The following is a 23892-nucleotide window of genomic DNA, read 5'->3' on the forward strand; positions in this document are numbered from 1 at the left end:
AAAGGAATACGTTTTGATGGTCGCCGATGACATCTGAGTATTTTTTTTTCAAATTTAAAATTGTAATTTTTCTTCATTTCCACAATGGCGTTCAATGTGTTAAAACTGCCTTGAAGTATATGTCTTTCACCGTGTGACATACTGCCGTATGAATATGATCCATAGAAAACACTTTTGATATACATTTTTTATTTATTCAAGTGTAATAAATAAAATGAAAATTCTTAATCGACAATAGATAAAAATTAAATGTTATAAATGAGATAAATAAAGAATGCTTCTTAAGTCTAAACAATATTGTTGTTTTAAATTATAGTAATGAATTTAAATTTATGTAGTGCGATTTGGTGAACAATATTTTTTTTTCAATCCTTTTTTTGCCAATATGAATATGTAAAGCTTACACAACTTAAAAATGAATTACGACCCTTTTTTCCTATAAAAAATCCTTAAAATCGCATTAAAAATATTGAGGGGGGTGTAAGAAGTTAAAATTTGTGGTTGTATGTATTTTTGGATGATAAAGCAGAGATTTTTTTTTTTTTAGTACTTGACAAATCTTTCGTATGTTTTAAACTGGAATCAACAATACACATTTTACAATACACAAAATTTCATTGAAATCGGTTGGGCGGTTTCGGAGATTAGCGTGTACGAACACAGTGACACGTGATTTTTACATATTAAGATATTGTAGTAAAGATTGACTATTTTGATTTTGTTTCTCTAAATTGTGGTATTTTATTTCAGGTATGGAACTACAAGCAGAGGCGGTGCATATTCACCCTTTTGGGGCATTTGGACTACATCAGAACCACGGTGTTCCATCATGAATACCCCTGGATACTCAGTGCTTCGGATGATCAGGTAATTACTAGAATAAATAAATCACTTTTTGGCGTCATTTTAATTTCAAATAAATAATCTCAAACAAACAAACAAACTGATGTAGCAATTATTGGGAAATACATCAATTTCTGTAAAATTAAAATATACAGTTGATTCTGTTTAGTTGCTTATTTACACATCGAGCAAACGTTTTGTCCCAAATAAGCAAAGTTTAAGTTACATAAAATATGTATATTATTTATTGAGCTTTTCTTATTATACTTATATTAGAATTATCTGGAATGTGTTTTTAAACTTCATAATTTAAAAACTATTTAATTTTAGAAAAATAATTATGTGTCTAGGTTAGATTGTGAACAAACATTTCTGTGACTTCTTACACGGGCAGCAGTGTACTGTGAAAGGAATAACTTTACGTTGACAAATGTCGGCGGACGAAGTAAAGCTGGCGTGGACAAAGGCACGCCCGCCCTTGACTAAAATTCTTTTACCGAGACGAGTTTTGCAAAAACAAAATCTCACGCATTAAAAATCATAACAACATTACAACTAGTGATGCCGCCGGGTCTCATTTTCGGGAACCGGGCGGGTACCCGGGTTTTTAAACATTTAAAAAACCCCGCCGATTTCTGTAGCGTGTATTTGAATTTTGCCTTCTGCTTCTTGCAGCCAACTTCGTTGTTCTCGTCTTTTTGATGGATATTTTTTAGGTCTTTGCCCATAGCACTTGTCGATCCACTGTAAAGCATTTTCGAATTGCAAAGACTGCACAGCACTTTTTGTTCTTCTGGTAGCTCTTTAAAAAAATCCCAAACAAATGACACCTTTCTTTTTACTACACTCGTCATTGAAGCTGCTGTTTTAATAATCACTCGACAATTATAAAAAACACACTGATTAATTAGCACACGTTGGGCGAGCGTGTGGTAGACGAGTTTTGGTTTGTGCGCATGACTGGGTAGGGTGGGGGTAGTGGGAGACATGCAGCCCGTCGGTTCACGCAGCTAGCTCTCAGTCGACAGCAGTCAGCAGTCTAGTCACAACAAATGACAGTGACTCACAGCGCCGGATGCATAGTGTGGGATACAGAGATGTGCTTTATTTCAAATAAATCCATTTCAAATGGAAATGCAAAATGCAAAATAGGTATTTTCCATTTTGCATTTTAAATGCTTTTCTAAAAACCATTTTGCATTTTGCATTTTAAATGCTTTTCTCAATGCATTTTCCATTTTAAATGCATTCTTGCAACATTCTTCCTACTATCTCCTCTCATCTTTTTTTCATAAGCCCCAAATATCAGTCGGTCCTCAACCTCGCTATGAGAGATAATTTACATTGCTCTTTCAATTTAAGTTGCTCCCTGGTAGGAGCCCTGGCAATTGAGTGACACCATTACAAAAAATACTAATTATAATTTTTTTGATTTTTTATGCATAGCACAAAGGGTAACAATTATTTTATAAGCAATAATTATTAGCCTGATACACTCATCCACATTGAAATCTCCTGATAAAAGATACATGACGCCAACTATAATAAAGCCAATCCAAAATAAAGTTGGTTGTTTCAGGTGAAAAAATGTAACAAGCAGTAATTGTTGAATGAAACACTAGTATATATTGAATTATTTCGCGGATAAGAGATAAGCCACCATAGCTCAGTGGTCAGAGCTGTCGACCGGAAATCGAAAGGACACGGGTTCATGTCCCGTTGGCGTCATGTATCTTTTATCAGGAGATTTTTCAATGTGGATGATTGTTTCAGGCTAATAATTATTGCTTATAAAATAATTGCTACAAAAAAAAATGATTCAAATACTGAACATGGGGCCATGACGCTGTAATATTAAATGTTAGATAGCAGTTTCTATGTTTTTACGTTGGCAACATTAGTCCCGCGCAAATTTGTTGTGGTTTCATAATCCGTAGTCGTGGTGTTTTTGGATTTACCATCATGTAATATGTTTGTTCTACATTGATGTCCATTATTAAATGACAAAATTGTTTAAAAATTCTATAATTATTTAGATTGTTTGACCTGAGAAACCATTTTGCATTTTCAATGCATTTTGAAAATAGGTATTTTGCATTTTGCATTTTAAATGCTTTTCTAAAAACCATTTTGCATTTTGCATTTTCAAATGGAAAAGTTTTGACCCATTTCCATTTTGCATTTCAAATGGTTTTGGGTACCCATTTTGCACATCTCTGGTGGGATAACGTATCGTGTTATTATACCGAGATAATAACACCATATTACAACTGTTTCGACGAAATAAATACAAGACAGCTCGTTATACCATTGTTTTATTGTGTCTACAGTTAAAATAAATATCAATAAACAATTCAAAAGAATTACACGTCTTGAAATTAGAGCCGGTTCTTGTTGTCAGAACCGGGTCTCCTTCGGAGAACCGGGTCCTGTGGGAACCGGGTCGGAACCGGGTACCCGGCGGCATCACTAATTACAACACCTCTAAATAGTATAAAACATAGTCACTTTCCGCGTCTGTCTGTTTGAGCGCTTAGTTCTTTTAAACTATGCAATGAAGTTTGATAGGGTTTTCACTTTCATTTAGAGAATTTCTTCCGGAAGGTTTATGTATATTATACATGGATATTATATTCATTGAAAGTAGAGAAAAGTCAAGCAACGCCGGGTACAGTCAGCTAGTTTCAAATAAAAAGCTGGTTACAAAACATAGAGAGATCAGAAATAGAAATCACTAAAAAAACACATACATATTTATAATTTTTCAGTAACTTCGTGTTATTCATATAATAAAATTTTAATATGTAAATGAAATCCTCAGCATGGGATATCCCAGTGAGGATATCATCTGTAACTGTAACGTGTTCTATTATACGGAAATGAACTGTAAATCAAATCCACAAAAAAACTACAGTGTAAAGCTCATTCAATTGTGTTTGAAAAATCACGGAAAATGTGGAATGAAGGAAACAGCCTACCTTGAATTCCCATGAATCCCGGCAATAGGGCTGTCGACGAACTTGCACTGTTCACGGGGTGAAATTTCCTCCAAAACGAGATAATCTTTAATATGATTTTGATATTTGCAAACCGAGCACAAAGCATGTGAATATACGACGAGGACACGACGATAACACCTTCTTGCAGCACAACACGAATACGAATGTTGTACTTGCGACAATTTACAATGCAACAAATCATCTTCTTCTTTCCAAGTGTGGGTAAGGCTGTTTTTAAGGAAGGAAATAGATAGAATATGAATACTAAACATTCCGCCCGCCTTGAGGAAATTTACAAATTTTCTCAACAATTGTATATCGACATAAAGGAGAAGATCAACAAAATGTATAAATTAAAGTTAATGTAACGAAAACTAAAATAAGAGACTAAATAGAACAAAATTTATTCGATATAGTTTCACCACGGGACGTTTAAAAATACCCTGTGGCGTACGAACTGAAACGACACAAACAATTTTATCAGCGCCGGGAAATAGTTCAATAACTCGCTCAACGCATGGGCGCAGAATGTGAGTCTTCCAATCATTACTAGATCGTCGACTTTCAGATTAGGTGATGATGACCACCACTTGTTCCGTCGTTGAAGAGTGTGTAAATATTCTTTTCGCCAACGATTTGTGGGTATTATCCAAAACTGGTACAATACAGTAACAAATAAAGAAAGATAATAAAAAATTTATTGTTATTATTATTGTTAGAGTTTGACGTAAACCAAAACTTACCAATTATTTTATTACAGACCATCCGCATCTGGAACTGGCAGTCGCGCCAGTGCATCTGCGTCCTGACTGGGCACAATCACTACGTGATGTGCGCACAATTCCACCCCACGGACGACCTGGTTGTGTCCGCCTCGTTGGACCAGAGCGTCCGCGTGTGGGACGTGTCTGGGCTGCGTAAGAAGAACGTGGCCCCCGGGCCTCAGGGCCTGCACCATCACCTGCGCAATCCTCAGGCTACGGATCTCTTCGGACAGGTAAGACTATCATCAAGAATAATAGAAGAACTAATTAGATACCCCCTGACAAAATTTGGCGAAGTGAATCAAATATCGTGTCACGTTATTATTATTAGTTAATGAGTAAGCAGCATTCTGCTAAAGCGCTCACATCTAATTTCACAATACATTTAACCGCTGGAGCCTCTGAAAAATTGCAATGTAGTTCTCTTAAGCTTAGTGCGCATTACATTCGATTCCAGAAAATTCACTGTTTTTGAATGAATTTCAAAATACTGTTTTTGAAAGCAGATTAAAGACTCTCTAAATATTTAAATTTTGAATGCAAACATAGATAAAGTTTTTAACTGTGTAAAACATATTTAATCAGACAAAGGTATTTAAGGCAATGCCATACGTAGTAATGCAAAATCATGTGTTTTTGGTTTGAACATTTGGTCGCTTAGAAATGTTTCAGATGCTTTAATTAAATACTGCGAGTAGAATACATCTTGGCCTTTGAAGTAATCGAGTATTTTTTAGATTAGTCTAAAAAGACTAAAAATAAGCCCAGAAAAAAATAATGTAAAAGCCTATGAAAACTGCTTTAAAGTTCAAAATCTCCTACTTACGAACCCATTTTCGGTTATGATTTTATTGTATAATGTGGCAAATTAAGTTATTTATAAAGTGATCGAAAAAAAAATTAAATATTTATGCCTGAACATTAACAAAATAAAATAAAAGGCACTTTTTGGCCATGTTTTTTATGGCATAAATCAAAACAGGCGGATGGTGTTAAGCGGGAATTTAAACCTTATCGCCATCTACGTAAGGGTTTTTATTGATAGCCGCTCAATTTAAAATATTACACTACGAAGTGTATCGCTTTAAAATTTAATATCACTTCATTTCTGGTGGGGATCGCCCCTTCACCCCCTTATGAAAAACCGCCACTGAATCTGTTTGTTGCAACGAATCGCTTCTGAAATCGTATTGAATTTTGTTTAATTTCTTCAAATTTGAAGTTTATTCTTCAATAATCTATATCTGTTTTTATTTGGCAGGCCGATGCGGTGGTGAAACACGTGCTGGAAGGGCATGACCGCGGAGTAAACTGGGCGAGCTTCCACCCAACTCTGCCACTGATTGTCTCCGCGGCTGACGACAGGCAGATTAAGCTCTGGAGGATGAACGATTCCAAGGTAACAATGAAAACTTTATTAACTGCATGCAAGGGGAAAATTATTTCTCTCTGGGCCTATGTCTTTGGAGATACTGGGTGAGAGAGTATATGTAGCGTAGCTTATGAAAGAGTTAACACCTTCGCTGCCAAGACGAGACATTAATCACGCTGCTACTAATTTTGCTTGTTGGTTCACGGGTGACATTATGATATTCTTGCGTAGTGTATAATCAATGAACTTTTAATTTTCAAACATGGAACTGATAATAAATATATTAAATGTAATGTTTTATATGTATATATATAAACCTTTTGCAAGAAATTCTTATGATGGTAATAACCCTATCAAAATCCGTTGTGTATTTTAGAAGAATTTATCATACAGACAGATGCGTATAGCGACTTATACTATTTAGAGATAATTCTTTGTTCGAAATGTGTATCTGCTTCGTTTAAATGTTTGACAAAGATGTTGTAATTTATCAAGTTTACTAACATTCGAAAGGTTAATTTCTTCTTTTGAAAGGCAATGATCCTGGGGAAGATATATTTTTTTAAATGCTTTTAGCTTCACAAGTCCTAAAATTATGATATCTTGTGATTTTTCATTAGTCAGTATTGATATATACTTAAATTTATAGTTTTAAAAGTGCACCTGTGTACTTTTTTTAACGTTTTTATTGTTTTTTAGTGCTTGAAGAAGTAATTTTTATTGCATATCATGCATATTTTGGTGTTTTTTAGTGAATTTATACTGATGTCTCACCATAAATGTATTTTCTGTAACTGTGTGTTGAATTCCAGGCATGGGAAGTAGATACATGCAGGGGCCACTACAACAACGTCTCCTGCGTCCTTTTCCACGCACGCCAGGAGGTGATGATCTCTGACTCTGAAGACAAGTCCATCCGCGTCTGGGACATGACCAAGAGGCTGTGTCTCAACACCTTCCGCAGGGAGCACGATAGGTATGTTACAGATTATTTCGTCAATTCGATTTGATATACAGTAGAACCTCGTTAATTCGAAATCCAGCGGACATCAAAAATCAAATTTCGAATTAACAAATTCCCACGTAATTCGAAATTTTATGAAAAAAAAAAAAAAAAAAATACGCCGAAAATCGATTTTCTCGGCCGCCTCTTCAAATCCGGGTGGTATTTTAGTTGTAAATTCGTATTAATACCAATTATTTCTTTATTTTCGCGGTCGATTACCGTAGCGGCCGGCCCTTTAAATTCAGATATTCGCAATAAATTCGTAAAAATGCTATATATTTACGCGTAAATCGAGATTTTGCTGCCGATTTCGGTCGCGGCCTACCCTTAAAATTGAGATATTCGTAAAAATACGATATATTTCTGCGTAAATCGAGATTTCGCGGTAATTTTCCGTCGCGGCCGGCCCTTTATTTCAAATATCTGAATTTGAATTCGTAAAAATACGATATATTTCCGCGTAAAACGAGGATTCGCGGCCGTATTCCGTCGCGGCCGGCTCTTCAAATTCAGATATTCAAAATAAATTCATAAAAATGCTATATATTTACGCGTAAATCGAGATTTCGCGGTAATTTTCCGTCGCGGCCGGCCCTTTATTTCAAATATCTGAATTTGAATTCGTAAAAATACGATATATTTCCGCGTAAAACGAGAATTCGCGGTCGTATTCCGTCGCGGGCGGCTCTTCAAATTCAGATATTCGAAATAAATTCGTAAAAATATGATATATTTCCGCATAAATCGAATTTTGTCGGCAGTTTTTCGTCGCGCCGGCCTTTTATGTTAAGATATTTGAAGTAAATTCGTAAAAATATGTCATATTTCGGCATGGATCGAAATTTTTCGGCCGATTTCCGTCGCGCCGTATTTTTTCAACGCGGATATTCGAAGTAAAGTTAGTAAAAATACGATATATTTCCGCGTAAATTGAAATTTCGCGGCGGATTTCCGTCGCGGTGATGAAATACGATATATTTACGCGTAAATCGAAATTACGCGGCCAAGTTTCGTCGCGGCCGACCCTTTAAATGCAGATATTTGGCGTAAACTCGTAAAACTACGAAATATATCGTCGTAAAATGTATTTTCTCGGCCCTTTAAACTCGGATATTCGAAATAAATTTGAAAAAATATTCTTTAAGACATTCCAGTGTAAATCGATTCAGATTTACAAAATAATAATACTAATTAGGACGATGTATAACCACGTAAAAATACATTTTTCGGCGTTTTACCGCCACGGCTGACTTTTAGATTCAGATTTACGAAATATTATGATTTATTTTCGCAAAAATCAAATTTTTTCGAATTACACGAACAAATTTTCGTGCGCGGACAAAAATAAATTTCGAATTACGAATTTCGAATTAAAAAAAAATTTGTATGAAAAAATTTTTCAGCGGAAATTTTTTTGCGAAAATTTCGAATTACGCGTTTTTTCGAATTATCGGGGTTCGAATTAACGGGGTTCTACTGTATATATACAGGGTGTATCGGCACTAACCCGACAAACTTTAACCAGCTATTCCTTAGCACATTTGGAGTAAAAAATGTTATGGGCACTTTGCTGTCCGGTAGCATTTTTTTTTCAATTAAAAACAAAAAAATTAAAAATTTCCGCACTATATCACTGTCATTGGCATTGCTTTTCGTGTTCAACAGCTGTTATAAGCAAGTATGTCAAAAAGCGTCTTCGCTCTTTGGCACACACTAAATAATAACAGTTAAAAATGAGACGAATGGTGCCGTGCCATTTCGTTGTGATTGTAAAAGTGCGCCAATATTCAACGGAATTCGAATAAAATATTGCCAGATGGGTTTTCAAACTTTGACAAAGGATAAAACAGTGGTGACATGTGGTGAAAATATGAATAATAAATTTTTTATTAAAAAAAAACGTTACCGGACAGCAAAGTGCACCTAAGATTTTTTACTGCAAATATGCTAAGGAATAGCTGGTTAAAGTTTGTCGGGTACATGCCGATACACCCTGTATAATCCATTAACTTCTAACGAGTTTTTTTTACATTGGGATATATTTCAAACTCCATTACATTTTGGGCCATCAAATCGACAATCCCTTTTAAATTTGAACATATGAATGTGTGAATCCATCCCTTCCACTGTGGTGCAAGGCAATGGCCTACCACCTGCGTGAAATAGCGTGATGGTTTATTAGTAAATCTAATAAACAATAATAATTTTTTTTGGCAGATTCTGGGTGCTAACGGCGCACCCCTCTCTTAACCTGTTTGCCGCCGGTCACGACACAGGCATGGTGCTGTTCAAGCTGGAGCGTGAGAGGCCGGCGTACGCCGTCCACGCCAACATCCTGTACTACATCAAAGAACGCTCCCTGCGCCGCCTGAACCTCGCCACGCAGGTGGACACGGCCGTCATGCAGATCAAGGCCACCGGCCGCACTCCACCGTACAGGTGAACTACTTTTATTCTGTTTCTCTGTCAGGGGTTGTCAGCAGCTTGTGAACCAGGACAATAATTCATAAATCAGTACAATTTGCAAAATTTTCACCTTGGAATAACCCTGCGACCTATTACTGCCTTAGTGTATCAGGATAAAATGTTGAGCGGCCCGCCGTGTGCTGTCCGACACTATTTTCGTAATAACTTACTTGTTTTTGCAAAATTATGTTTTTGTCAATTGTTCAGTCTGTAGCGTCGAGAAGAATCCATTGAATAATTAATAATAAACCGCTCGACCTACTTAGTACATACTCCCGAGCTACGCAGCCGGGATCGAAATCAAAACAAAGCAACCTACTTGCTACAAGCACCTACTTGTCTATCGGCGACAATACTATCGCAAATCAGTCTGGAATGTTACGAGAACTCGCCAGAAGGTTCGAGTCTACCGCCTAAGCATAATTGCCGCGCCGCCGAAATTTCGCGAAAGGCCCAGACTGAGCGAGTGCCTCGAATTTAGTTGCAATTCACTACCTGCTGTTGCCACCGGCCGAACAGTATAAATAAGCCCGACACAGCGAGCAGCATTATTAGTATTCAGTATTTACTATCGTCGGCTGCGACTACCTACCGTACTACGACCCAGTTTCGCGAGCATTCCATAGTTTACTATTTCACGTTTATTATTGTGCATAATAAATGTGAAATAGTGCGATTGTAAATCAGCTTTCAACTTATCAATAAACGCTATACCTGAGTTGGGGAGATCTTCATTTATACACCACGATAACCACAAGTCTTACGAGATAATGTGTTTAATTTATCAAAATTTTATATTTCTGTCCTATGTAGTTTCCGCAGGATAGTTACTTATATTCAAAGAAGTCTTTCATTTTCTCTCCACGTTATAAAAAAATACGTTATAGTATAATGAAGACATAAGAAAATTTCTCCAGTTTTATTATATTTTCCAGCTAATAAGCGTTCTTCACAATAAATATAAGTCATAATATAAGGCTTTCCTGTAATGTCACATAAATATTTTGTGACAAGTTTAGTTCTTGCTTAATTGGGGTTATTTTGTCTATGGTGTTTTTTCTCAAACTCTGGCAATATTTTGAAGGAAGGAAGTACAGTTTTGTTTATGGTCACTTCCTCCCCGGGCTGCTTTGCCGGTGGGTCGGTGGATCCAGTCACTCTCCTTTAAAGGGGCTTCAATCTGAGTTAATCATGTGAATAGGAGTTATTATTTCTTTTAAAAAAGGCGCGGGGTGTTTATCCATTCACGAACAGTTCGTGTTTGTTATTATTTTAGTGGGGAATATGGAATCCCGCTTTTATTGAGTGTTGGCCGATGGTCATGTCGGAGTGCTCGTGTTTCGGACTTGAAACCGAGATGGGTTTGGTCCTAGCTGTGGCTGGTTGTTCTTGGCGGAGTGTCCCCGTGTCGCAAGAGAACGGATTGCTGTCTTGGCTCCGTTGAAGAGTCTGGTCGACTACCACGTGCTGCAGGCCTGATGCCCCTGCAGGCGTCCATTGAAGGAGTTGCGTTCTCCCGCTGCCATTAAGAATACGGATTGCTGTCTTGGCTCCGTTGAAGAGTCTGGTCGACTACCACGTGCTGCAGGCCTGCTGCCCCTACAGGCGTCCATTGAAGGAGTTGCGTTCTCCCGCTGCCATTAAGAATACGGATTGCTGTCTTGGCTCCGTTGAAGAGTCTGGTCGACTACCACGTGCTGCAGGCCTGCTGCCCCTGCAGGCGTCCATTGAAGGAGTTGCGTCCTCCTGCTTCCACCAAGAGAAGGATGTCCTGGCTTTCGACTCGGGTCCGTTCCCCGCTGCCGAGAGCAAGTCTTCGTTCGCCATCCGTTGTCGTTCTTTCGTTTCACGTTAAGTTAGTTTAGTTTGATTCAGGAGTCCATCGGGTATGTGCCTATATTTATTTCTATGGTTACAATGTTTATCATCTGTACTGCTTTGTTGTAACTCTTGATGTTTCAATATATTTTCCATTAAGAATTCATTCTTATTATTTATGATCACCCAACTTACTTGACAGGAAATTAATCCCACAATCATGAGATGAGATCTCCGCTCTACCGTTTTTGTAAACATTGGAATGTTACAACAATATACATTACATTTGGCGACCCAACATTTTCCTTACATTACATTTGGCGCTCAACGTTTAAAATATTTCATTTTCGGTGCCGTATACTTTTTTCTGTCATGTCAGGTTGGATTTTCATTAATACTAGTTGATAATATTAAAATTAAATCGATGTGTGTGTACTTTACATTTATATACTTACATTTACATATTCTATTGTCTACTATTGTTTTTCTTGCTCGAGAATATCTAATTTCTAACATTATGACCTTTAATATTAATGTTATTCAATGTTATGTTCATGTATTCTCATACATAACCTATAATAATTATGTTGTTTGCATTTCCGAATGTCATTGTATTGCAAAGAACTTTTCATTGTTTGAGCATAGACAATCTATTACTGTTGAAGTTAGAAGTTTTCGAATGTTTGAGTAAATTAATTATTATTTTTTCTTAAAATATAATATCGATTGTCTATGATTTTTTTTTTGTTGATCTATGAACAAGATTAGTTGTCAAAATAAACAAAGGTTAAACGTCAAAACGAGTGTTGTATTTTTACACTTTCAAATGATTACAGCAATCAAAAGCTATTGTATTTTTATGAATGGTGAATAATAATACCGAATCAAATTAAAAAAATTAACATGCATTTGTTAAAATCTTTATGTTTTTATATTCAATACGGAGGTACATTTTTCATATCAATACAAACAACTGTGATATTAAAATTCAGTTTATTTGTAATTGCAATGCATACAAGGTACAAACATACGTACAATACTTACTTTTTAAATATATTTGCACAGTAATATTCAAGTTTTTATGAATCCAGTACACATTTAAATTACGACTTTGTCAAAAAAAAACAAAATTACCTACCTTATTATTATCACAAATACTATCAAAACAAATTCATTGTTTACATTCTAAAAATACTATCTGTCAAAATGTGTACCTTGACATTTGTCATCTATCATGATGAAACATAAACATGCAAATAATGTTCAATATTGTTATTTTATAATGAAATACCTTTTTCAAAGAATCTTTTATATGATATTACCATTTCATATACAAAAATGGTAACGAGACTTTTCATGGTTATTTTTCAATGACAGCGCACTTCTGTCATTATTGATTATGTTGTTGTTGTGGTTTCATCTGACATTAGGTACTAGTAAATACATTACATTGTTTACAAACATTGACAACTGTCAATGTCTCCACAAGACATCATTATTTTTTTTTGCGGATTATTTAATCGAAAATAACGACGTGTTATTTTTAATAAAGAGCATCATCATCATCTACATCAATTATCATAACAATTTGGTTAATTGTTTTCTTTATCAATTATAATAACAATTTGGACAATTGTTTATTTTGATTAAAGTACAATAAAGTAAATGTCAACAGGACGTTTTAGTTATTGTTAAGTATAATTCAAAAAACTAGCCAACGATCTTTTGCATTCTGTGTACAGGGGTGATAAAGGGTCGTCAGCGGTTACTAGTAATAAATATAAGTTTACAACACACAACATGGACGCATGTGTGTCGCTATCTCATTGTGGACAAGTTATTAGACCATTTGTTAATATTAAAATGAAGAATTTGTTTTTTATTCAGGTTTTAATTAGTTTTGTTTTTTTTTAAGGAGGCTAATGTTTTAGTGTGTAGGCCTACCAAAGCCTTCACATTATTGCAATATATATTATAATTCTTTTGTGACTGTTCTGTTCTCATGATTTGGAGTTTGGTACCTTCATTTCTTGTGCTCAGTACGGACACTAAAATCTAGTTTATCGACGATAAACCGTTTATTTACCCTCGGTAAACTGGAACGTGATCCTTGTGGTCACTGGCGCCCAAATTTTGTTAGTTAAGTCTTTCTTTCTTCGTTACTATGTTTTTTCTTGTTATTAATAACATACACTAGTTTCGGGATTTTGGTATTTTAAAATATTTGATTATATTGGTTATAATACACTTAGTTACTTACGTGCACACACATTGATTTTTTTTTTTTTTTTTGGTTCCGTCTGTATAACGGATTATGTTGTAATACTTTTATTTTTAAGTTTATGCCCTTCTTTCTTTAGTCCACTGGAGGCCCTTTTATCGGCCCATTGAACCTCCAGGGAACTTCAGAATGTATATCTTGGAATTTTGTGTTTCAGAGACTTGAGCTACTTTCTGATGCACAAAAGTTCTGTTAAGTCTATTATTGATAGTTTGTATTTCATAAACTTTAAGTATGGTATAGCTTTCCTAAAAGTTCTTTAAATAAGTCTTAGTTCATAAGAAAGTTGTTTTGTCTCTAACAAAGTAAGTACTGCTTTGGCGTGCTTAACTAGTAATTAATTCTTTTGGAATTATCACTTTGCCTCTAATACAGGAAAATGTGTTTCTGTATAGTTTTTAAGTCTAAATGTGATAAACATTAGAGTCTTACTGTTGTGGGGGCAAGAACTGTCTGCCAGCCTAAAATAATATTTTAATACGGAAACACTGTTTCACGGATGGCAACCCGACGTGAAACAGAGCTCGCTGCCAATCCATTACCGACGAGCATTCCTGTTTCTCTGATCTGACCTGGCGGTCGACATTTCTTGATTCCTACTAAATCCTTCTGATATTCTAATCGTGTAATAGTGTAACGTGTTTGCAATAAACTTAAATTATCAACTACATCTGTTTCACTCTATCATAACCTACACTATACACATTTATTGGCAGTTATAAGGTAAGTATACACGCCCAACACACTAGCCAAATTGGTGACCCATCGACTCAGAACAATATACCGACTTTAGTATTTTAAAATCATTTTGCAACATTCCGTCACCGCCAAGGATCAGAAAAGAGAAACAGCAATCCCGGGCAAGATCAGTAAGTAAAATCCAATTCATATATCTCTTACAAATCAATTTTTTAATATAAATGCTAGTAAATGTCCCGGTAATTTAAGGAAATATACACGTGGTATAGTTCCCATCAATACCCTATTTTGTCAATCAATCCCTAGCTTGAAATGTTTTACTATTTTTATGAAAATTAAGTGCGTGTTAAAATTAATTTCAGTGAGAACGATCCTGAAATCAGGCTGTCAACAACGTGGCTAACCATGGCATCATAATCTTGCGATGAATTACAACCTACCCACTACAACCTACAACGGCAGCATCTACTCCCCGGACAAGGAAGATGACGCAACAATCTACGTGGACAACCTGCAGTTGAACAAGCCAACCTACCCACATATCTCAATCAAGTAACCTATATCACGATTTCTTATTGCCATTTCGCAAAACAATGAATTGTTCAGCATACCTACATAATCATGTTTTAGATATACATTATTGTAGTGATATTAAGGTTATTGTCCAATAATTGCCAAACCTTACTTTGAGGTAATTTAACATCATACTATTTTGTAATAACAAATTTAAATTATTATTGCACTATATAATAATAGCGCCATATTTGCATATCGGTATTTCACAATAACTTACGTGACGCGGTTTGCGTCTTCACTAAAATACAATACAAACGCGAACTCGCTAATAACTTGCTAAGATATCCGGTAGATGGAATAGATTCTTACACAGTATTCTCTAGTTTTTTTGGATTTTTTATGTCTTGCATAACGTATTACGTAACATATTATTGGAAATGACCTCATCGGAAGAAACAAACATACCTTCATCGTTTCAAGAACCTGTAACAATTTCTCAAGATAAGTTGAACACAATGGAAGACCAACGCGCAGGACATTCGGAAGCAAACGTGCATCATGTATCTGTACGCCTACCAGCTTGCTGGAAAACCAACATAGCCTTGTGGTTTGCCCAGGCAGAAGCACAATTTTCGAATTCCAGAATTAAGGAAGACTTTACCAAATACAATACAATCGTCGCGGCATTGGACTCCGAAACACTACAATTGGTTAGTGATATAGTAATCGAACCACCGCCTAAAGATAAATATGTACGAATAAAAACTGCATTGATTGAGCGCCTGCAGGATTCGGAAGAAAAACGCCTGACCCGTCTACTCACCGGAATCCAATTAGAAGACAGAAAACCCACTGGACTTCTACGACATATGGTAGAATTGGCGGGACCAATGCTTAACAAAAGTGCGATAGTGAAGACTCTTTGGCTGCAGCGCTTGCCTCAACACGCCCAAGCAATTCTATCAGCACTTCCCGACAACGATATAGATCAGCTAGCTTCGGCCGCTGATAAAATTTTAGAGGTCTATCAGAAACCTGAATGCAGCGCGGTGGAGGAAAACCACAAACCAGGCCCGTCGCATCCCGAATCAGCATTAAACACCATTCTACAAAATCTACAAGACCAGATTGTTTCTTTAACCCAAGAAGTGAAACAACTTAAATTGTCGAAAAGCAATCAGAACGACGACCAGTCTCACAACTTCCGTGGCCGCAGGTACCAAAGCCCACGTCGAAGAGATTACTCCCAACCAACAAGTTCTTCTCGGCAAACTACCGCTTGGAGACCCAGGTCCAGGTCTCGCGGCAAATCTCCTATAAAGAATCTCGGATATTGCCAACCGCATGCAAGGTACGGCGACAAGGCTTACCGGTGCTACAAGCCATGCACATATGCTAGCACGAACGCGGGAAACGCCAACGGAAGCCCACAGTAGGGACGTGTGAACTTCCATACAACAGTTGTCGTCTCTTCATTTACGATTTGGAAACCAGACAGAAATTTCTAGTAGATACGGGGGCAGATGTTTCCGTTATTCCTAGAAATAAGGACCACCGTACGAAATGTATAACTTCTGACAATTTTCCAACAACATTATATGGCGCAAATGGTAAACCTATTAAAACATACGGCACACAAATTACAGAACTCAATTTCGGTCTACGCCGAGCAATGAAGTGGCGCTTCATCGTAGCGGATGTATCGAGAGCTATACTCGGAGCTGATTTCCTCCATCACTACAACCTGATGGTGAATTTAAGGAAAGCAATGTTATTGGATCAATCGACAGGACTACACATCAAAGGCACCACTTTCAAAGGACCTACTTCTGGCATCTCTACAATAGCATCATCACAAAAGTACGGCGATATCCTGAATAAATACCCATGTTTAACTAGACCAAATATGAAAATCCCGGAAATTAGAAAACATTCGGTCACACATTGTATCGAGACCAAAGGACCCCCAGTTACAGAACGTGCCCGCAGACTGGCACCAGCCCTTTTGGAAGCTGCTAAGAAAGAATTTAAATTCTTAATGGAACAAGGAATTTGTAGACCATCTAAAAGTAATTGGGCAAGCCCATTACATATGGTGAGGAAACCCAATGGAGAGTGGAGACCATGCGGTGATTACAGGCGATTAAATGCAAAAACTGTGGCGGACAAATATCCTATTTCGCAACTTCACGACTTTTCGCACAAACTATTGAAAGCACGAATCTTCAGCACTATAGATCTCACTCGAGCGTACCACCAGATACCAGTTGAACCAGAGGATATCCCTAAAACGGCCATAATCACACCATTCGGCCTATATGAGTTCACATCTATGCAATTCGGCCTCTCAAATGCTGCACAGACCTTTCAACGATTTATGCACGCAGTTACCAGAGACCTTGATTTTTGTTTTGTCTACCTGGACGATATCCTGATAGCCTCAGAAGACGAAGAAGAACACAGGAAACATTTGGATACTCTATTTAAGCGACTCGCCGATAATGGCCTCGTTATAAACGTTTCAAAGTGTAATTTTGGTGTGACAACTGTTAACTTTCTAGGTCACACAATCACTTCAGAGGGAATGACACCGATCAAAGAGAAAGTCAAGGCTATTAACGACTTTCCGCTGCCAAAAACTGCCAACGGATTAAGACGCTTCCTAGGAATGTTGAACTATTATCGCAAGTTCCTCCCAAATTCCATCAACACTCAAGAAAAACTATTTAACTGTATAAAAGGATACAAGAAAAACGACAAGCGTTCACTCATTTGGAACGAGGAGCTGACAGCAGCATTCAATGATTGTAAAAACCAACTCGCGAATGCAGCCCTCCTAGTACATCCAGATCCCAACTCAAGAATTGCCATCATGGTAGATGCCTCTGACATGGCAATTGGAGCTTCTTTACAACAATTTAAAAATAACACTTGGGAACCTCTCGGATTTTTTTCTAAGAAATTTACAACACCGCAGCGTAAATATAGCACATTCGACCGTGAACTAACAGGTGTCTACGAAGCTGTAAAATATTTCCGAAACAACATAGAAGGTCGCACATTCACTATCTATACTGACCATAAACCTATCACCTTTGCCTTCAATAAAAAACGAGCGTCTAGTTCTCCACGCCAGGAGAGACAACTGGATTTTATTGCGCAGTTTTCTACAGATATAAGGCATATTTCGGGACACCAAAACACAGTAGCTGACACTCTATCTCGGGTTGAAGAGATTAATAGTCCTACTATTGATTACAAGGAAATGGGACAAGCGCAGAGTCAAGACGACGAATTAATTAAGGCAAAAGATGACTCCTCCCTATCCTTACGACTAATGGTGATCCCTGACACAGACACATCAGTATGGTGCGACATCTCGACAGGTCATGTCAGACCTTTTGTACCACTAGACATGCGGAAAACTGTCATACAGAGCATACATGACGTATGTCATCCAGGCGTCGCAGGAACAACTAATACGATCAAACAACGATTTGTATGGCCAAACATGAAAGCTGACATAAGATACTTCGTGAAGCACTGCATCGCTTGTCAGAAAGCAAAAATCTCCAAACATACGGTTGCCCCCCCGGCAACGTATTTATTACCAGAAGATCGCTTCAGCAACATACATATTGACATCGTAGGCCCATTGCCAGCTTGCAACGAGTACCAGTACCTATTAACCATAATAGACAGATTTACCCGCTGGCCCGAGGCAATTCCTTTAAAGGACATTACAGCCGAGACAGTAGCTTCAGCACTGACGAACCACTGGATCGCACGACATGGAGTACCGATAACCTTAACTTCGGACCAGGGTCGTCAATTCGAAAGCCATTTATTTAAAAAGCTTACTCAGAAATTCGGAATTAAACACTTAAGAACCACAGCGTACCATCCCCAAGCGAATGGAATTATAGAACGTTGGCATCGTACTTTAAAAGCATCTCTCATGGCAAGTGGTGAGCAAAACTGGATGGAAACCCTTCCACTTATATTACTTGGCCTGAGATCTACTGTTCGTGAAGAATTGAAATGTTCGCCAGCCGAACTTACTTATGGAAGAACTCTTAAACTTCCCTGCGACTTCTTCACAAGTACTCCACGAGAAGAACCCGATACTTATATCGGACGTTTACAGAGGAAATTTGAATTAATTAAATCAACCCCTACCTCTAATCACAGCTCAAGAAAATTTTTTGTACACTCGGAACTTCCCGTTTCTACGCACGTATTTCTGCGGACAGACAGTGTTAAAAAACCGTTACAAAACCCATACGAGGGACCTTATAAGGTCGAGGAACGAAATGACAAGACCTATGTCATCACCATTAAAGGTAAACCTAAGCGCGTTTCGATAGACCGCCTGAAACCAGCCTTCGTTCCCACCGAGGAAAATGTTCCAGATCATGTATCTATTCCAGACTCACCTGAAGCAAAAACAACAACAAGATCAGGCCGACAAGTCCATTTTCCAAAAAGATACGGTACATACTAATGCATAAAAAAGACATAATTTTCTCACACATCGCCAAATTGGCATCACACATAAATTTTCTGTAACTCATGATAGAAACATTGATTAAGAATCTACTCTTGCTATCGATTTAAAGATTGAATTTCATATACCTACATTTATTTTTCTTTAAATTACTGTTACATAGATAATATTTAAGCGTTCAAGTTCTTGATGAAAACCTGACCTTTATATTATAATTACTTTGCAAATTACTACGTTTTTTATCATTTTATAAAAAACCTTATTACGGTGAATACTTTCATCCTTTAAAACCATGAAGTAATACCATGTAATCGCACAAAGTTACCTAGCTAACTTTTCACTTACCATATTATAGTGCAAACTCATATACATATATTTTCTTGGATAATTATCCATTTCGCTATATGCGACAACTTTTGTATAAATCTTGTTTAGAAATAACTTACCACTATATGTGATGACTATGTTATAAATATAAATACTTTTAACCATGCTACATCAAATATTCCCAATTATGCATCTGATGTAACATGTCGTTGAGACATATATGTATTATTATTAATTTTTTTACAGAATTGAACCATTGTCATTTGTTCGTAAGAAAACATAGCCATTTGATAATATTATCAATACAAACACATTCTACGAACATATGACAGTTGTTTTTTGTTATATTTTTAGTTACCTTGTAATCTCAAAGATAAACATTTAGAGTTATGTACTCACAGCCATGCTATTGCTAAATGTACTTTTACAAAAACATTTAAATATGTATTTTTTTTTTTTTTCCTTTTTTTACACCTTTTTTCCATAACACGGATATAAATAATTTTATAATATAGCGACATTAATCGTCGTTTCCTTTTGTTCAAAGATTGAAGAAACACTTATGTTCATACTTTATACATTGATATCATGTCCCTATATTATAAGACAAATTTGTAGTTATTTAAATATGTAATAAATAATATTTAGAATAATCAACTTTAAAATAACTCAATAATTGACAACTCATGCTCCGAACACTGTTTGTAGACGCATTATTAAAAATATATACAAATGGAAATAGATTCCTACTTTTTATTTTATAATTAACTTATGCTTAATTTCATAATATGCTCCGACAACACTGTTCGTAGATGCATTACCATATAAAAAGGTTTAGATAAGTTAAATAATAACCACTTGTGTCAAATGTTGTAATACCATTTATTGTTTTCAAACATTAAAGTATTAAATGCACTCTGTTTGCAACTTTTGGTTTTGAAAATAAATACAAAACATACAATTGTCGATGCAGTAAATGCTCCAATTATAAATATAAAATTTTGTCGATGCAGTAAATGCTCCAATTATAAATATAAAATTTTGTCGATGCAGTAAATGCTCCAATTATAAATGTAAAATTTTGTCGATGCAGTAAATGCTCCAAGAAAAACATACAGTTCGTAGATGCAGTACATGCTCCGAACATGTAATTATATCAACACATTTTTAAAAAAAGGATTTAACTTTCAAATAATGTTATTATTAGGAATTTGTTCATGACTATGCGTTCACAAACATATAAATGTATTGTTCATAAAGTAACTTCACCATTTAAGAGATATCTTTCTGAACGCATAGGCTTATGTTATTTTGCGATGACGTCACACACCGAATTTGTTTATATTATGTAACCGACGTCATGCAAATTTTGTGATATGTATATATTTTTTCTAGAACCCCTAATTTTTTCTTTTATGTATCGTTGACACTGGGGGGAAGGTATGTGGGGGCAAGAACTGTCTGCCAGCCTAAAATAATATTTTAATACGGAAACACTGTTTCACGGATGGCAACCCGACGTGAAACAGAGCTCGCTGCCAATCCATTACCGACGAGCATTCCTGTTTCTCTGATCTGACCTGGCGGTCGACATTTCTTGATTCCTACTAAATCCTTCTGATATTCTAATCGTGTAATAGTGTAACGTGTTTGCAATAAACTTAAATTATCAACTACATCTGTTTCACTCTATCATAACCTACACTATACACATTGATTGGCAGTTATACAGGTAAGCACAACACGCACCACACACCTAGCCAAACTGTTAATACCAGTATTAGACTATAAATTAAGTATTACTAGTGTCATTCATTAAATTTTGGATTGATCACCCCTCGAATAGTGTCAACTCACTGAAAGCCATAGTTGATCACACAATTTTGTTTTGTTTGTACAAGAAATGCTGACGTTTTGTCTACACTTGGGAGTGTTCTTTTAAGGAATGCCAGCTTGGGTATTGCCTTGGTCTCTTTTCTTTTACAATCAATGTCACTCTGTTGAGTGTTTGCTGCAGGTTATGCATGTTATATGGATTTTTGTATATCCTAAGGTATGAGCTTAACTTACTAGTTTCTGTTTTGCTTTTTAGTACCATTTGACTTTGGTCATGAACTGATTGATAAATAGATAGGTATTGTGTTATGTAAATCCTATTCTGTCCACCTTGATTGGCAGGTATTTATAGTTTTATAAACCTGACCTGATTTGACTTTCGCAAAGTGGATAATTTGAATATTATTCTTGTTTGACGACTCTGTTACTTACTGGTATTTCTTCGGAATTGTAAATCCTGGTTCATATAATAATCCAATACAAACCCATACTCTGGTCACGTCTAATAGACAGTTTGTAAACTGATCCTATACTACTAATAACACAGAAAAATATTTTCTTGTGTACTACTAATTTTGCCAACTTTGAACTCCATTGTTCTGAATTGTAAAAAAAAAAAAAAAAAAAAAAAAAAAAAAAAAAAAAAAAAAAAAAAAAAAAAAAAAAAAAAAAAAAAAAAAAAAAAAAAAAAAAAAAAAAAAAAAAAAAAAAGTATATCTATAAAGATATTTTCATTATCTGTGATTGTTTAATTTTAAGTATTGTTTAATTTTAAGTTTTGTCATAAGAATGTTGTCATAAGATTTTTGTCATAAGACTGTTAAACCGGATGGACTTAGTTAGATAGGTTTCTCATTTTGCTATTTAATTATAGCGTAAATTCAGTGCAAGTGAGGGTTGTTTAACCACCCTAAAGTGAAGCCAAATTGGCCTTGATTTCCTGTGCAAGGAAAAGTGATCTTGTTTTTTTTCTTTATTATTAAGAAATTTATTTTTTAAGAAATTTAGTTTTTAAGAAACTTAATTATAAGTTGTTATTATAACTACTAATTATTGTTTATGTTTTCATTTTTCTAGACACCTGATGGACTCATAGTTTAGTTTATTAGTGGTCTTAGTTGTTCATGTTTGAGGGCAAACATTTTGTGGGAAGGGGGGAATTGTCACATAAATATTTTGTGACAAGTTTAGTTCTTGCTTAATTGGGGTTATTTTGTCTATGGTGTTTTTTCTCAAACTCTGGCAATATTTTGAAGGAAGGAAGTACAGTTTTGTTTATGGTCACTTCCTCCCCGGGCTGCTTTGCCGGTGGGTCGGTGGATCCAGTCACTCTCCTTTAAAGGGGCTTCAATCTGAGTTAATCATGTGAATAGGAGTTATTATTTCTTTTAAAAAAGGCGCGGGGTGTTTATCCATTCACGAACAGTTCGTGTTTGTTATTATTTTAGTGGGGAATATGGAATCCCGCTTTTATTGAGTGTTGGCCGATGGTCATGTCGGAGTGCTCGTGTTTCGGACTTGAAACCGAGATGGGTTTGGTCCTAGCTGTGGCTGGTTGTTCTTGGCGGAGTGTCCCCGTGTCGCAAGAGAACGGATTGCTGTCTTGGCTCCGTTGAAGAGTCTGGTCGACTACCACGTGCTGCAGGCCTGATGCCCCTGCAGGCGTCCATTGAAGGAGTTGCGTTCTCCCGCTGCCATTAAGAATACGGATTGCTGTCTTGGCTCCGTTGAAGAGTCTGGTCGACTACCACGTGCTGCAGGCCTGCTGCCCCTGCAGGCGTCCATTGAAGGAGTTGCGTTCTCCCGCTGCCATTAAGAATACGGATTGCTGTCTTGGCTCCGTTGAAGAGTCTGGTCGACTACCACGTGCTGCAGGCCTGATGCCCCTGCAGGCGTCCATTGAAGGAGTTGCGTTCTCCCGCTGCCATTAAGAATACGGATTGCTGTCTTGGCTCCGTTGAAGAGTCTGGTCGACTACCACGTGCTGCAGGCCTGCTGCCCCTGCAGGCGTCCATTGAAGGAGTTGCGTTCTCCCGCTGCCATTAAGAATACGGATTGCTGTCTTGGCTCCGTTGAAGAGTCTGGTCGACTACCACGTGCTGCAGGCCTGCTGCCCCTGCAGGCGTCCATTGAAGGAGTTGCGTCCTCCTGCTTCCACCAAGAGAAGGATGTCCTGGCTTTCGACTCGGGTCCGTTCCCCGCTGCCGAGAGCAAGTCTTCGTTCGCCATCCGTTGTCGTTCTTTCGTTTCACGTTAAGTTAGTTTAGTTTGATTCAGGAGTCCATCGGGTATGTGCCTATATTTATTTCTATGGTTACAATGTTTATCATCTGTACTGCTTTGTTATAACTTTTGATGTTTCAATATATTTTCCATTAAGAATTCATTCTTATTATTTATGATCACCCAACTTACTTGACAGGAAATTAATCCCACAATCATGAGATGGACATCTCTG

The 23892-nt window shown here is 36.7% G+C and overlaps 1 protein-coding gene across 1 annotated transcript in view; it reads left to right on the top strand.

Annotated features, from left to right (window-relative positions):
- alphaCOP (coatomer subunit alpha) overlaps nt 1-23892 on the top strand; it is a 53705-nt gene that overhangs the window by 1122 nt on the left and 28691 nt on the right. Inside the window, exons 2-6 of the mRNA XM_089646971.1 lie at nt 751-867; nt 4603-4839; nt 5868-6005; nt 6791-6954; nt 9202-9423. Of these exons, the coding sequence (XP_089503097.1) occupies nt 751-867; nt 4603-4839; nt 5868-6005; nt 6791-6954; nt 9202-9423 (878 nt within the window). The remainder of the gene's footprint in view (nt 1-750; nt 868-4602; nt 4840-5867; nt 6006-6790; nt 6955-9201; nt 9424-23892) is intronic.

This window comes from Hesperophylax consimilis, chromosome 25 (assembly GCF_061612785.1).
Source record: "Hesperophylax consimilis isolate HC1 chromosome 25, BYU_Hcon_1.0, whole genome shotgun sequence".
Lineage (NCBI taxonomy): Eukaryota > Metazoa > Arthropoda > Insecta > Trichoptera > Limnephilidae > Hesperophylax > Hesperophylax consimilis.